General features: G+C 40.2%; 1 protein-coding gene across 1 annotated transcript; it reads left to right on the top strand.

The window, feature by feature from the left end:
- The first annotated feature begins 2,199 nt into the window (after nucleotides 1-2,199).
- Nucleotides 2,200-14,052, top strand: C1H7orf57 (chromosome 1 C7orf57 homolog). Its single transcript, XM_068196263.1, has 8 exons — nucleotides 2,200-2,303; nucleotides 2,760-2,853; nucleotides 2,940-3,109; nucleotides 3,347-3,455; nucleotides 3,582-3,744; nucleotides 10,354-10,454; nucleotides 11,538-11,674; nucleotides 13,781-14,052. The coding sequence occupies exons 3-8, from the start codon at nucleotides 2,944-2,946 to the stop codon at nucleotides 13,849-13,851; spliced, it is 747 nt and encodes a 248-aa protein (XP_068052364.1). The 5' UTR covers nucleotides 2,200-2,303; nucleotides 2,760-2,853; nucleotides 2,940-2,943; the 3' UTR covers nucleotides 13,852-14,052.
- The last annotated feature ends 2,867 nt before the right edge of the window (nucleotides 14,053-16,919 follow it).

Raw genomic sequence — 16,919 nt, 5'->3', positions numbered from 1 at the left:
AGAGAGCACCTCTTTGGAGAAGGACCTAGGAGTCTTGGTGGCTAACAAGTTGACTATGACTATTGGCAGTGTCCTTGGGGCCAGGAGGGCTAGTGTCCTGAGTGCATTGGGAAGTGTGTGACCAGCAGGTTGAAGGAGATGACCCTGCCCCTCTATTCAGTCATAGTGAGGCCATATCTGCTGTGGTTCCAGTTCTGGGCTACTCAGCACAAGAAAGACAAGGAGTTACTGGAGAGGGTCCAGGAATCCATGAAAATAATCTGGGATCTGGAGCATCTCTTCAGGGAAAGAGACTGAGAGGGCTGGGCCTAAGTCTAGAGAAAATTCAGAGGGGATCTCATCAATGCATCTCAAAGGCAGGTGTCCAGAGGATAGTGCCAGACTTTTCAGTGGTGCCCAGAGACAGGACAAGAAGCAATGGCTATAAACTAAAAAACAGGAAGTTCTACCTCAACATGAGGAAGAACTTCTTTACATTGAGGGTGGCAGAGCACAGGAACAGGCTGCCCAAGGAGACTGTGGAGTCTCGCTGTCTGCAGACATTCAAAACCCAACCGGACATGTTCCTGTGTAAATTTTCTAGGTGACCCTGCCTTGGCAGGGGGGTTGGACTGGATGATCTGAAGTTCCTTCCAACCCTAAAATTTTTGTGGACTGCCAACCCATGTGAACCTGGTGCACCCCACAGGATGTTGCATCCCACCCCACAGTGCAATATGATTTCACCCATGGGGTGTACCTCGACCTCAAACTGCCTTACAGGGTATCTCAACCTGCCTCACACCAATTCATATCTGTGTTTGGGAAGAGATTTGCCTGGGGGCACATACAGGACTGAGGAGGGAGGGTCCCCAGGAGGTGGGGGGCAGCATCTGGTACCCCCACATGTAGCACAGAGCCTGGGTGAGCCCTTCAGGGACCTCCTGGTTCCTGAACTTGCAGCTTGTGCTGCTTCTGGCCTCAGTCTTCTCCTAGCCACAAACTGCTCTGTCCCACTACCCAGCATATTCGATTGACCTACACGACCCACTGCCCTTCTGTCCCAAATGCTTTCATCTGTCTGGCCTCTCTATTGATCATTCCACCATCCTTTGGCTCAACAGCCCTGTCTCCTCCAGCTTGTTACCCTCCACTTCTCACTGTCCCTCCATCTCCTCCATGAGCCATTGTCCCACTGTATCCCACCATCCCTATATCTTCTCTACTACTCCATTTCCTCTATGTCCCTACACATCCCACAATCTCTGTCCCACTATCTGTCCATCCTCTCCACATCTCAACACCTTCATGACTCATCATCCTCCCATTCCACCACCCCTCTGGCCCTCCATCTCCTTGATGTCTCACTATATCCTCCATGTTCCATCACCCCACCATTTTTTTCAGGTCCCTCCATCCCTACACGTTCTCCCACTATATCCCATCATCCTTCCATGTTGTCCAGGTCCCAGACATGGAAAGATGAAGAAGCAGAATTGGTGGATAAAGTGGCTTGCCAGCTCCAGGAACACAAAGAAGATCTCACATGAGGGCATTTCAAGGACCCAAAAGAATACCAGCAGTCTTTCAGTATATGGACCAGCCAAAAAGCAAAAATTAAATAGTACAAAATGGTAAATGCCATGGAAAAAAAGGATGGATTTTGGCCTCCTTTCAGCTCGGATGGAGTTTCCCAGTAGGGACAAGGTCCAGGCGGGCGGTCGCAGTGGGAGAGCGTCCTCCCCTCTTTGGGAAGAAGGCGTCCCGGCACGGCTCCCGCGGCTTCCCAAGCCGGGAGTACGCCGGGAGCCGCCCCCACTCCGCTCTGCACCCCCGCTGCTGCTGCTGCTGCTGCTGCTGCTGCTGCTGCTGCTGCTGCTGCTGCTGCTGCTGCTGCTGCTGGCCAGCAACACGCCGATCTTCAAGCCCCACAGAAGAAAGGAGGGAGGGCGGTACCGTGGGCCGGGCTGTCCCGCTCCGCCCCCGACGGGGTCCGTCCCTCCCGTTTCCCGGGGGTTGCGGGTCAGCCCTCGGGGAATCGGCGTTTAGTCTCTGAGCTGCCGCCACGGCGGCAGCGGGGAACGCGAGCATCGTCAGCGGCAGAGCGCCGGGGGACGGATCTGCCCGGGAGGCGGCAGCGGGCGCCGGCTGGTGCCTCTGCATCCCTGACCCCGGGGAGCGGCAGCGCTTTGGCTTGTTTCTTGGAGTTGAGTTTGGGCACAGCCAGCGCGTGTGTGTGCCAGGAGCTCCTCAGCGAGCTGCTGCCTGGAAGTGGTGTTCTTTACACCGAAGGAACGGCATCAGCTGCAGCTGGAGTCGCTCCGGTAAGTGCCTCTACACCGTCGACGGCACAGTACTTGGTACTGGCTTTTTCTTATTTATCTGCTGTCCACTTTCCCATTTTGAAGGATTTGTTTCTATTTTCTTTTGCTCACTAGAAATTGAGAAAGTAATGTAATGAAAGTAAAGTAAAGTAATGAAAGTAGGGCTTTTGCTGTTGATTTTTATTAATTTTTTAATTTGGGGATCGGGTTTGGTTGTTTTACAAATAAAGACCTGCCAAAGGACGGTCTTTGCTTTTAGTTTGTGCATGTGAAGGAAAGGAAACCAGAGGCTGAAGTGTTTTCTGCTGTCTCATGTGCCTCTCACTGCTTTTGATGTGTCCTTGGAAATAGTTTTCTGAATGAAGAGGCACGATTCTCTGTATGAGAACACTTTAGAGGAAAACTTGAATGCTGTCTAAGAACTGAAACAACAGTGTTTTGCATCTGATTCTCTAGAAATTTCCTGTGATATATCCTCCAAAATGAGCAAGCCTGGTCTTTTGTTTTCATGATGAAATGTAGCACCTCATTCATGTTCCAGGTGGGCTCACTTTGTTAAGTTGCCTGAAAAAGGGATACTAACAGTTAACTTTTACCATAAATATTTTCTTTCCCATTATTGCAGATCAGCAATACCCCCATGCCACTGAAACAACCAGAGAAGAGCCTATTTCCCTCCCAGATTCTGGGTCTCAGTGACCTTTCAAGAGCTCCCCATGAAATGCCACTGTCTGGGTGCCACAGGAAGCGGATTAAAGAGACTGATTCAGCCTACGTGAGGCTGGCAAAACAAGGAGGCCGACCTGGTGAGCATCTGTCTTGCTTCTTTGGTTTTCCTTTGTTTTGTTTGGCTTTGCTTGAGTGTGGTGTAAAACGCTCGTAGATGCTGCAGAAGGATCCTCTGGACTTTTTGAAATAAACTAATGGAAAAAATGAGGGAATTAATTTCTTCCTGACAAAACAGCAATCTAAATACAAAGGTAGTGCTTTTGCAACTAGATAAGAACTCAGAAAAGTACTGGCTTTTGTCTTTTTCTCTCCAGACTTACTGAAGCACTACACTCCTGTGGTAATGAAGTCCCCTCCAGCAGCATATGCTGCACCTGTCTGGTACTCACACTGTGCCAATCCTGCAGGGATTGAGAAGCCACGGTAAGATTGCTGAGGCCCAACACATCTTGGCTTCTCTCTTCACCTATTAACATTTCTGAATGCTTCTGTACTAAAGTGCAGGATTTGTATACCTTGTACAAATAAACATTGAATCTTTGCCTGCAGGACCTGTGTTTCATCTCTACCAGATTATATGGTTCACAGAGAGTTTATGGCTGATGACCAACATGGTAACAGTTATGAGACAAGAAGAGGGCCTTTTGAATTTGATACAAAAAGTGTTTGGCAGCGGGAAGCTGAGGACAAAGAAAATGCAGAGAAAAAGAAGGTAGGATGGAGAGGCACACTGTGATGATGCTTTGTTCGTGAACACATCTCTGTTGCTTTTTATAAGAGGGAAGCTGTAATCCATGTGAGTTTCTGCATTCCAGAATCAATTTTGATATTGCAGTTAGAGAACAAGAAGAAAGCCACATTTTCTTAAGTGCTGCAGGCATAGTGTAAGAATCAGAATGCAGTTTCTCATCACATTATATACTATATATAGTACATATACTACAGTATAAAGAAAAAGCAGTAGTTAGTTTCTATCTTCTTATGCCTCATTTCCCCTGCAATTCATTCTTGGTGAAGAGACATCTTGTTTAGCAATCTTGGGTGAGGAGGAAAGAAGATAAGAACAGAAGACTATTCTGAAAAAGGAGTTTAATTTAGTTTGAAATGCAGGAGTGTTCCCAAAGATACTGTGCTAGCTGTCTTTGAATGAAAGATGTATCCAAGACAAAGTTAAGTACAGCAGAAGCTGTGCCCCAAACAAACCATTCTGTACTGACACTGGTGTTTTGTCATGGAGACCTCTCTGCTATCCTCCCTCTTACATCCTCCCTGCCCCTGCCCAATTTAGATGCTGAAGTCTTATGTTTTTTAAATATATCTGTAATTTCAGTTGCTGCATCTACCATAGGCCTTTGGGGTATACCTGGAAAGGCATTTGATGTACTTGAACACTAGTACCTCCCTTCTTCAACAGAAGGGCAGATGTTGGACATTTTAGGAGAAAAAGTCCTCAGCCTTTGCTGAGATGAATAATTAGTGCAAATTCAGAATGATATCTTGTGTAAATGGGAACACCTCATTACTGAATAGGCTCGGGAATGTTTACTGAGTCTGTAGCAACAGGCAAACAAGCAACATATGTTTAAACTGTAATTTGCCTGATGCTTGTAGATAAAGCTGCTTTTTTTTTTTTCTATCATAAATTTAAGGCACTGAAAATAAAAACTTGACTTACTGCTGTGCCGCTTAAAGGATTTAAACTAGGACAGAGAATAAGTGCTCTTCCTCACTCCCTTACTTAAGAACCAACTATGTTCAGTGCTCTAAGAGTCAAACTTAACTTTGATAACAGTAATTCAAGCCCATGTGCTGACTTGTAAAGTGAAACCGAGGTTCATTTCAGTTTTGGGGGAGTTTGGTTGAGACCCAGTTCCATTCAATCATGTGTCTGAGAGTTTTATTTGTTCCCAGTTTGATTAATTTGTGTGCTTTATTTAGGACTAAATGCAAAGTGAATATATGTTATATATTCAGCTCAGATTGTGAATGTGCTGAGGTCTTCATATAATAATTTACACTATTGTCCTGGAAGCTGAAGTTAAGTTTTGCCTAAGGTTCTAAATCTACCAAGTCTTTATCTGTAAGATTATGTGCCTGTGAAGACAGTGCCTATGTTGCTACATTTAGCTCTACCTCCATACCACCATCTCTCATTTGGCTGTATTTCACAGTATCTTTGTTGTACATTGAAAAGTGTATCACGAATCTTGAAATGTCACATGGGGCTTCTTTCACAGCTACTTCTTGAATATCGTCTTTTGGGAAATTTCTATCCCATGAGTACCTTCCCAAAGAGTCTTCCAAGTGAGACAATGGAACTAGCCCTATCAAAGAGTCTCAATTTTAGTTTTTCACAATACATCTGGTATGTTGAAAGGTAAGAATAATGTATTCCAAAACACTACAGGCAAATTTCTAAGGAATATTTATTTGACTACGTGATGACACTGCAGCAGCAAGCTACCTCAAGTATTTCTGGTAGTATGAGACTGAATGTATTGAAAATATTTTTCAGTTCAGTATGACTAAGCAGTTATTCTGAAGAGAGATGCATGATGCAATTGTGGAGCTAAATCCCAAAGGGATTTAGGAACAAGTGCAAAACCATTTAACCTCCAAGGGTACCACTTCTGCTCGCTTTGGAAAACATTGTTCCCAAGTGGGTCTTTGCTCTGAAGGTTTAAGCCTTTATGCTGCTTTGTTCTGAAGTATTAAAATCTCTGCTGTTCCTTGTGGTTACTGCTGTGTAAAGGAGGACTGGAGATCGGGGAACCATTACATTGGAATATTGCAAATCAGCAAAGAGTATTAGTGCATGAAGGATTTAGCCTTTGTGCTCATGTCAAAGTAATGGACTTCTGGCCCAGGGAGAAGCAGCCCATGGAAATCTCACAAGGCTAATAAGACCAAGTGCAAGATCCTGCACCTGTGTTGGGATAACCCCTGTTATCAACACAGGCTGGAGGATGAACAGATCGAGTGCAGCCCTGCCCAGAAGGACTTGGGGGTGCTGGTGGGTGAGAGGGTGGACATGACCCAGCCATGGGTACTCACAGTCCAGAAAGCCAAACGTGTCCTGGACTGCATCCAGAGCAGTGTGGCCAGCAGGGCCAGGGAGGGCATTCTGCCCCTCTGCTCTGCTCTGCTCTGCTCTGGTGAGACCCCATCTGCAGGGCTGCACCCAGCCCTGGGCACTCCAGCACAGGGAGAACAGGGAACTGTGGGAGGAGTCCAGAGGAAGGCACAAAGATGGTCAGAGGAATGGAGCAACTCTCCTGTGAAGAAAGGCTGAGAGAAATGGGATTGTTCATCCAGGAGAAGAGAAGGCTTTGGGGTGACCTAATTGTGCCATTCCAGTACCTGAAGGGACCCTGCAAGAAAGATAGAGAGGGACTTTTTACAAGGGTATGTAGTGAAAGGACAAGAGGGAATAGATTCAAACTCAAAGAGAGTAGGGTTAGACTACATGTTAGGAAAAAGCTCTTTACTGTGAGAGTGGTGAGGCACTGGCACAAGTTGCCCAGTGAAGTTGTGGATGCCCCATCCCTGGAAGTATTCAAAGTCAGGCTGGATGGAGCTCTGAGCTACCTGGTCCAGTGAAAGGTGTCCCTGTGGCAAGGAAGGTGGAACTAGATGATCTTTAAGCCAAACCATTCTGTAGTTCAGTGATCCTTTTGCCTGTGCATCTTATGGCCCTTATGAAAAAGCTGTGACCTTAAGAAGGAGAGTGGCCCATATGGGTGAGAGGTCTGTTGGAGGTGTCATCAGAGTTCGCATCAGCATTTGGCAATATCCTTGTGGCACCAGTAAGATTACTCCTTCATCTCTGAAGTCCTCTCTTTCAGGCACTTGCCTGAAGTGTCTGTGTATATATGCATATGTACTTAGGTATGTATGTGCTGTAGCAAAATGGTTGCTTATCTGAGGCCAGGATTTTACCTCAGAGAGAGATTTGAAATACAGTCTAGAATTTAGTCCTTGATCACACAGGAGCCAGGATTTAATCTAAAGGCTTTTATCTTACCACGCTTGTTGGGGAAGATGAAATAGGAAAACCTTATAAATATGATTGCCTGGCAAAAGTTTTGGAAAATACAGACATTGAGATGAGAACTAGATTTCAAATAACAAACCTTGACTACTGAATAACTAGAAAACAATAGTATAGCCAGGCTGAAAGCAATCCCCCTTTCTGATTAAACAATGCCCTTTACCTGCAGATAGGTCCAAAAGTCACATGGAATGCTCTGTCTCACCCCGCAATGTATGGTTCATCCTACACCTGTAACCCTCCCCTGAAGTATCAGGTATCTGTGACCCCATTGGCCCAAGTCCTGTTCCAGCCCACCTTGAAGCCCCCTGATAAGGCGTGCCAGAGGGACCGGACGCTCTCTTGGATCTTCCCCTGGGACCCTCACCTGGAACCCTCTCTCCCTCTCTCTCCCTCTTCCTCTTTGCCTGGCCCTGCCACGAGTTGCGCCTGGCAACTCCAAGCAGGGCCTTTCACCCCTTTTAATAAACCACATCTTCTAAGACCTGACTTCAGAGATCTCTCATCCATCCAAACCGTCCTGGAGTCCCACTCTCTCTACAACGCTGGCTGCAGATATTCATTGTTCTTCATATACTAGCCAGGCACTGTACATATTCTATGTCATGTTTCTTGAACACAAGATTAATAACTGTGTATTTATAATAAACATAGTGATTTTTAGAGTATATTGTTGCTATCTCTTCACAGAGGGAGAAAACACTTTAAACCAAGAACATGCCCTGTGTAGTTTCTTTGTAAAAAAAATGCCCTGTGTAGTTTGTTTTATCTGGGAAAATTCATGGCTGCTACTAAATAGGGACTTGTCAAAAGCAAAAAGCCCCCTCAGCTGTAATCATTGGAGTGTAGTGGCACAAGCTTTTAATGCTGAATTTGCATTAAATGCATTAATGCTGAATTTGCATTTGATTTTTAATTCAGCTTTTAATGCTGAATTTGCTCAGCAAAGTAACAAATAGCACCTGAACAGATTGCAGGTGGCCTCCAAAGCAATTTCTGATCCGTTCCCTTGCTACTTTTGTCATTAATTAGTTTACTTGAACAGTAGGGAGTGTTTTGATCCCTGAAGTATATCCTAGCTTTTCATTTAATGCCAAGAAAGGTAACATTTAAAACAACACTCTTGCTCACAACCTTCAAGACTTTTTTCTTTGCCTTTCCTCTCCCCTTTCTTTGTCTTGACATTATTTTGGACAGTTTGAACCTTTTTCTGTCTCTAGTCAAAATCTCTCTAGCTTCTGCTCTGCCTTTGTCCTTTAATTAATTCTTTAATTACTAGACCTCCTTTTCTTGTGCTTCTGTTTGATGCCAAGAGGAAAATCTCATCTCTCTTCATGTGCTGTTTGTGTATCCTGACTATCAAACTGAGCTCTGTTTCTGTGTTGCCCTGTGTGTCATCCTGCCTTCAGCATGTGACAAATGTCACCTGAGGTTGTTTTTGTCAGTTGAAACTGTAGGCAATTGTGTCCTGGATCTGAAACTTGCAAGTCAAATCTGAAGTGGTCCAGTCTAGTAATAGAGGGAAGGCAGTGCTAGCATTTCTGCACAATGGGATGGCATTTCTGAAATGTAAAGCACAAATAGGCTGCTTCAGCAAACAGTGTGAACAGACTTGAAAAGCAGTTCTAAACAGCTAAAGTGGTTTTTAACCTCCAGGTTGGTCAAAGACCCTCCTTTTCATCTCACATAGCTGCCGCTGATATCACTTCATGCTCTTGCTAATCTCATCTCTTCTTCTTTGACAAATGGCCCAGTCTGACTCCACCGAAGTCTGAAGGGGTTTCAGCACTGACTTTACACGTGTTTGCATTGACATCCTGGCTCAGAATCAGTACAACTGCCTGTCCAGGCTTCACTTTCTTTGAGATGATAAGAAAACTTACATTCTCTGAACATTCATACCTGCTTTGTGGCTTCCTAATTAGTTCATTGATTAGATGTATTCAAAGGCCTTTATACTTTTGTTTGCTTTTTCCATACTCACTGTACACAAGCTCCTTGAGAAGTCCTTGGTGTGTTTACATTTTGGAATCTTCTCCTTACAGAGGTTTTCATAGTTGTTTTATAGTATCTGCAATCCCAGTGTGACTACTGTTCATGCATCTAATTTTTGCACTTCATAATTTTTTGCTCTGTTAACTGTTTTGCCATATCTATGTCCACGTAGGTGGAAAGTATTGTTATCCTTAATGTACTTGTAAGTTTATGGAGCAATACATTTCACTTTTAGTTACCCAAGTAATATCTCTTATTCCATGGGCCACTCTCCTGTGTTGCATGTTTAAAAAAGAAAATGGTAAAATAATATGTAGGTTTTAATTAAAAGAATATATTAGTGTAACACAAGAACGTTGTTAATAAGCTTTGCAAATTTTATGCTATCTTCAGGACTTCGCCCTTGTCCACTTTTCTTTGTGCAGTGATGGAATTTCTTAGCAACTATTAGTGTAAAATATCTGGGAGTTGTTAAGAATGTTTAATTTCATGATTTTATTTGAGAGGGAGGTAAATTGACCCTTTAGTAGCTGTTGATTTTGATCAAAGTTAAAATAAAGAGCTTTGGTATGTGTTGCTCATGTTTCTCCACTACTTATTAGTTTTCCCACTTTCAGCTCTGGAGTGTGTGTTGGCTTTCCCTGGCTTTCTAGGTGTCATCTTTCAGTCTTTTAGTCAACACTGAGTTTCTTTATCTGTCATTGGAAAGATCATAAAAGTAAAATACATTTTTCTGTTGTAGGCTTCCCCCAATATATATGTATTTGTTTGAATATCAAACCTCTAATTAATATACCACAATATTTTTCTTATTATATAGGATGTTTTATGCTTTTTATTAAAAAACAAAAATCAAACAAACTAAAAAAGAAGTAGCAATTAAACCATAAGTTATAGTACTCCTGACTTTAGTTAGACTGGTGTGTTTTCATATTCTGCTTACAGGCAAATGGACCAAGATGAGAGGTTGCCATGGATAAGTTTGAATTTGAAGCTTAATTTGAAATGTACTGTGAGGGAAAGGCTTGTGGAGCACATTGTGAAGAGAGCAAATAGCTAATCTCATGTAGAATAACTAAGGGGCTGCTTTATCTTTAGTTATTCCTCAGTGATTCATTACTAGTATTTATGGAAATAATGTAGATAAGACATGGAAATTTGAACATATTTAGGCCTTTAATATCACCCTCGCTTTTGAAGGCTATGATATCATATAATTTTCTTGGTTATTTTTTTCATAACTCCTTTTTTTGAACTAAGATTTCTCTAACACAGGTAAAGCTTCCACCTATAAGCCCTAAATATCCAAGCAGAATTCCAACTGTTTCTACAAACAAGGAATTTAGTGGAGAAAATAAGCTTTTCTTCCCACCCATGTAAGTAGTACATTTGTGAAAATCATTGAACACCTAAGCCTGCAACTATTCATGTGTATAAGTAAAATTGCTCCTTGTGAAAATGCAGGAATTAGCAGATATGTGTATGGACCTTGTGCATCTTTATTGCTGTTAAATTTGATATCATATGTGATGTTAAAATAGTTTTAAAAGTGTCTAAAGCAACTAAAATAACAGTACTTTAACTCATATTAGAAGATTATTCAATATAACTTTGTGTTAGGGAAACTAAGCATAGAGTGGCATATCTTCATGTAGCAGAATTTTTTGGTATTCTAAATTGGGTTTTTTCTTAATACCAGTGAACAGGTGAAAATGATAATCTACATTCTTAGTTTTGGCAGTGTAGGTTACAGAGAAACAAGTAAGACTGATGCTTCAAGGAGAGACATAAACTGTAGCCTTTATAAGGTCATACAGAGCAAAAATACTCTGACGAACACCTGAAAGAGGAATTTTATGTAATTTGTGATGTGATGTTATCACATCATCAGCTGTGTGCACAGCTGAATTGCTTCTGCATACTTTGTCTTAAAAAATTTTTGCTCAGTCATCAGTAGTCCTAATAGGTTTTAGAACTATGTTAATGCTGCCAAACAAGTGATTAAACTGTCAAAGGAATTAAGAGAAAATTTTGGACATAATTTCACTTTTGTGCACCACCGAATGAGTACTGTCAACCTTTTTCACTTATGCATTCTTTGTGGGATTTCCCTTTTGCGCTTTTTGTCTTTAAGACCAGAACTGTGTAAGCATTATATGTGTAAAATTCCAATGAAACAGATGGCTCTTCTCATGTAAATTTACACAGTACTAAATCAGGCATAGTTCTGTGGTTTTGTTTGTTTATTTTTGGTTTTTCTTCTGAGATGATTACATGTAGAATATATGTTTTGTTATTATAAATAAATTATAAGTCTATACATGGTTATATTTTTAATTAATGGTATAATTATAAATTATATTATAAGGCATTTTCTGTGTAAAATATTATTTTTCCACCTAGCCCCCATTTTTGTTTACTTTTGCTTTTGTTTTCCTTTAATATATTTGTATTTACAGGCCTGCTCAGAGAAAAAGTGAAGCAGTAAATTTTAGCAAATTAATAAGCAATGGTTATGGGACTGACTGGTTTCAGCAATGTACTGGATTGGAAAAAAAGATTGAAGAAACCTCAGAAAATAGTGAGCACTCTGAAGGTAATGTTATTGAAAGCTGTTTCTTTTAAAATGAGCTGGACTCTCAAGGTAACAGCAGAGGGCAGCCTCAATATTTGTGTGGCTCTCTGAATATGGTGAGACACATTGAATTATTGTGCTTAGTGTACAATACTCTATGACCAGCTAAAGAAAGGAGTGCTCCTGTTTGTAGTCAGCAATGGCAGGCACTTTCATGGACTTTTTTCATCTCTACAATTGCAGTGTGCTCTGTTCCAATCCAGGGGCTTCTGTGTTCTGATCCAGGGGCTTCTCTGTGTTGTGTTTCCATAAAATGCTGCAGAGACACAGCCATCCTACCTAAATTTAAGCAGACTGTAAAATATTTGTTGCCTCATTGTTATGAATATTCTTTTGCTCCTAATATTTTTTTGAAAACTTCTGTCACAAGTGTCATTGATACTCGTGTTTAAGAAATAGATCACTGCTTGTAGAAATTTGTCAAAATAAATATTTGCACATCGTTGAAGGCAGTGGAATTTCAACAGTTTAAGAGGAAAAAGTTATCCAATGTCATGCTTTCAAACCATACTTTATTATGCACAATAGTGATAGCTATGAAAGACTTCACTTGGAAACAAATATAACGATTAAAGGGTGGGAAAATTTCTCTTACTTCTGTCAAATACCTTTTGCTTTGGTAACCATGCTGGCTCTATCAGTTTTCTATAGAAATGCTTGGAAATGCTATTGGACCTCCCATTGCATGCACCAGAATTTTTTTAAAATTTGTGTCAGGAAATCTGTTTGTATACACTGGCATTGTCATTATTCCCTTGACCTTGATATATTAATGTATGAAGTCTTAGAGACTAGGTATTTTAATTTCTCTGGCACTTCAGCTCTGTCTGAATTAACTTTTGTGTCTTCCATTAATGTATCTACATGATTTTTTTTTTTTGTGTGTGCAAAACCTCTTACTCCAGGTGAGTATCAGAAGAAAACAGAGAACTAGGAGTTGTGTGGATTTGTTCAGAAGAAAAAATGTCATAAAACTGAGGGATGAAGCCAGATCTCGGTCTGGATCTGAAGGAGAATGTGTAACCTTAGAAGCCACTCTTCAAGTTAACTTAAGTATCCAAACTCTGATCATGCAGAGGATACTGCTTTGAGAGGCTCAGTGACCTAACAATTCAACCATGAAGTGCTGTTCCTCAGTATGAAAGAAAACCTTGAATATTCTTCTTTGTTTTCAGATTCTATTCAACTTTGAATTGAATAGAATTCAAATTTTTTTTCCCCCATTACTCTGAGTAAAATTAAAGGAGATTTAAAAATCTCAATTTCCTTAATTTGGTGATAGTAGACTTCTTTAATGTGTGTGCCTCTAATGAGACATCTGAGATATAAAGAAAACTTGAAGATTTTTCAGAGTAAGCATGAAATTGGTTTGGTTATACTAGTTAGGCAGTAGAGAAGAAAAATATGGGTATGCTGTAAAGGCTGATGAAAAGTCAGTGTGCTGCATAGGTTGACGTATAGATACATCAAATTTTTGAGTTGCTTTTCTTTTTCAATTTTTTTGATAAAGTGATACCTGCTTTGCTTCTATTGGCTTTGTTTGCAATCATAGCTATTCCAACTGAGATTGGTTCTGTATCACAGTGTAAAAGGAGGTTGCTTTTAATGCTCTTAACAATATGGTTTCATCCAGATGTTTATCTTCCTTCAGTTTTGACCTTGTCCTTTTTATTCTTTTAGGTTATTGCTGACTGTAGTGCTTTTACTTTTTTTTCCCCAGTTGCGTACTTTTTTTCTGTTCATCCAAAGCAATTGGCAGCATGAGCACCTTGCAGCTCCCTTTTGAGATGGAGCTTTCTCTGTTCTCACTTGCACAGAATAAGCCCTAGACACATCAGGAAGGACACACAACCCATTCCATATGTAAATCTATAATCCTTTTGTTTTGGGATACAGATTTGCATCATACTGTAAATTTCTTAGCTTGTTTATCTTGTTAATTCAAAATTAAAAGTAGTGGAATTTATGTGTACTTTGACATGAGGAAGAAACCAAAAATTTTAGATGACTTTTTATCATTATGGTTGAAGTTATTCTGTAAACTTTAATCTTTTTTTCCTATTGCAGATTCAGAATGCTCTGAATCACCACCTGCAAGCAATGAGTTAAAGCCACCATTTCAGGGATGTAATAAGTAACTTGAAACATTCTTGGGGAAACTAAAGCTTTGTGTTCTTTATATAGCTCTATTTGCTATTGTGTACTATTTACATGTTGGGTAGATTATTTTTGTAATTTAACTCATACCTGATTGAGATGTTTGCAAGATGGATGAACTTCATTGGGCTTGATTACAGCAAATTTTAAAGAGCAGACAACAGCTGTCAATGCTTAGTCCTAGACCAAAATAAAGCAAAGCTGAGGTTTTCTCCTGCACATGACTCCTGCTGCTTTGCTGTTCTCAAACAGGGTTACCATATTGCTGCTGACTTGACTAGACACAGGCATGCTATTGATGTGTCCAAATCAGCAAGTGTCTTCAGTTAAGTACAGCTGTACTCATGAATTATGCCACAAAGAAAGGTGAAGGGGAACTGTGTGGTATGGGAGGAAATGCAGACAGAAAGAATTGAACTAGTATGGATACTTGCAGTAAAAAAGTTAAACCTTGACTGAAAAGACTCTGCTTCCTCATTCCAAAAGCTCATTTACTCTGAACAGACACTCGGCTCTCTAGGACAGATCTATTGCTGTGCCTGCTGCACAAGAACTAGTTGATCAGTCATAGTGTTCAACCACATAATTAAAGACCTGGTGGCATTTCCTGGTATAGTCTTGTTGTGTAGAAGTTGAATTGTTGGTTAACAGTTCTATGGACTCAGCTATCTGTGATGTCTGCACTTTCAGCTGTTAGATAAAAAAATAATCTATCCTGAAGTCTTGACTGCAACAAAAATATTATATGCTAGATCACTGTGTTTATTCACATCAGCAGAAGTTTGTACTTTGAAATAGCAATGTATAGATGTTGTACTTTAATATATTGAAAAAGTTAAGATACACTGATACTTCAACTCTTGCTATTTTATCTACTTGGATTAGGATATATCCCTGAAATCTTATTAATAATTAAATATTGATTATAAAGTCCACTAGAAAGTGGGTGCAATTTTATTACCATGTTTTTTTGCTAATACCATGAAAAGTAAATACTTAATTTTTAGGAAATACTTAATTTTTAGGATTTCCTCTTCAGATTACATTCAGTACATTTTACACCTTTGAATCCAAGTCCTGAAGGTTCTAAAATTTATTAATAAATATAGATTTCTTTGAACAGAATGTTTAGAATATTTGGTTTAACGCTGTTCCTTTAGAACCTTGATGTAAAAATTGATTGGAAATAGGTAAACTATTGCTAATCTGAAGCCTCAAAATTTTCAGCAAACTGTAGAAATTTTGCTGTTGATGTTGTTAGACCTAGCACCCGAGTCCATCTTTGCTATCCAATATTTTGAACAATTCAACAAAATTGAATTGTTCAAAAAAAATAAAAGGCTAAGACGTGCAAATGCTTAAATGTACAGTTACTGGCTCAGCAAATTTCTCTAAATATAAAAAAGCTTACATCAAGCTGTTACTTTAGTGGTGTGTGAGATTACTTAGCTTGTATCTGTTTTCAGTTACAATTTGTGTTACGAGTTATGTCCAGATACATTGAAAACATTCATTTTGCTGTGAAGGCAGAACTTTTGGGGAAATCCAGTTTTCTAGGCCACCCTTATCAGGGCATGCCAGAGTTGGAGCTCATAGCATTAAAACCTGACCAACGGTGGTGAGTTGACCTTGGCTGGACACCAGGAGCCTGCCAAGCCTCTCTATCACTCCCCTTCCCAGCAGAACAGGGGAGAGAAAAGAAGGTGGAACACAACTCGTCGGAGTGACTCCAGTAAAGGGCAACAAAGCTGGTGAAGGTTCTAGAAAGTAAGTCCTATGAGGAGCAGCTGAGGGAGCTGGGGTTGTTTAGCCTGGAGAAAAGGAGTCTTGGGGTGACCTTATCACTCTCTAAAACGACCTGTAATGAGTTTGTAGCCAGGTGGTTTCTCTCAGCCAGCCATTGACAGAATGAGAGGAAACAGCCAGGGGAGATTCAGGTTGGACATCAGGAAGAATTTCTTCACTGAAAGGAGGGTTAAGCATTGGAATGGGCTGTTCTCCAAGGGACGTGAAGTCAAAGTGGTATAACAAATCAAAAAGCTCCAGCTGAACCCAAGGATGGAAGTGTGCTGCTTGAATTCACCTTATCACAGTAATCATGTTGTTCTATTTACTTCTGAGTCAATGCAGTCATGAAGCTGGCAGTTTTCAAAGTCATCAGCAGTTCCATGTAAAAGCAATGGAAGCTTCTGGTTTTCCATTTCTGTTTTTCAGAGAAATGCCAAAGTCAAAAGCTGGGTACCTATTACAAAATCTTGCCATATTGTTTTAAATGCTGAAACATTTGTTTCATTGTCTTGTGCTCTATTTCTGCCCTGAATGCCTTTAAGTAATACGAATTTTTTTTTTTTTTTTTTTTTTTTTTTTTTTTTAATACTGATTGCTTTACAAGCCCAAAGATAAAACAAAAGTGCAGTTACATTTTATGAATTGCATCCAAGATACTGGGCATGTGAGTGTTTCTAAAAGAGAATTCCAGATAAAGATTTAACAACTAGGCAGTTTAGCGACTAGAGAGTAATTTTCCTTTTATATATAGCCATTTCACTGTAGTGAAGTCTAATATATATTTAATACATAACTCTTACCACTTGTGTCTTTTTGGACTAGACTAAAATATAAACATACTTTCAAAGATCCAGGGTACATATGCATTAACTTTCTTTGTGTAGCAATACAAACAAAAATTCAATTGCCCTGTGTGCTTCTGAAGCATCTAAAATTCCCTTGATTTGGGCTTATCTATTTCTTAAATACTATCATCTGTGCTGAATGTGCAGGCTGAGTTGTAAAAGACGTAAGATGAAGCCAAATTCCTTTCTGTAAATAAATAGCTTCATATTCTTGCTCTTTTCTGCAGATATTTTTTCAGAATGTAATTACATATTATGCTATAGTGTGGGAGGAAAAGCTAGAAATAGAAATAAAGAAGTTCAGTCTTAGCACATTTTGTCCTATTAATAGTTGTCATGATACAAAACATTCAGAATAACTGAAGAATCAAAATGAAGTGGGTAAAACAGCTGCACTGAATTATTTGTGTAATTGA

Source organism: Anomalospiza imberbis, chromosome 1, assembly GCF_031753505.1.
Source record: "Anomalospiza imberbis isolate Cuckoo-Finch-1a 21T00152 chromosome 1, ASM3175350v1, whole genome shotgun sequence".
In the NCBI taxonomy this organism is placed as follows: domain Eukaryota; kingdom Metazoa; phylum Chordata; class Aves; order Passeriformes; family Viduidae; genus Anomalospiza; species Anomalospiza imberbis.
This window is presented reverse-complemented; position numbering and strand designations above follow the sequence as displayed.

What these genes read in the sequence shown, in the direction of transcription:
- C1H7orf57 (XM_068196263.1), top strand. Translation starts at nt 2,944, where the DNA reads ATGCCACTGAAACAACCAGAGAAGAGCCTATTTCCCTCCCAGATTCTG. An exon ending in GCAGGGATTGAGAAGCCACG is followed by an intron (nt 3,456 to 3,581) that starts GTAAGATTGCTG and finishes CTTTGCCTGCAG; the next exon opens with GACCTGTGTTTCATCTCTAC. An exon ending in AAGCTTTTCTTCCCACCCAT is followed by an intron (nt 10,455 to 11,537) that starts GTAAGTAGTACA and finishes TTGTATTTACAG; the next exon opens with GCCTGCTCAGAGAAAAAGTG.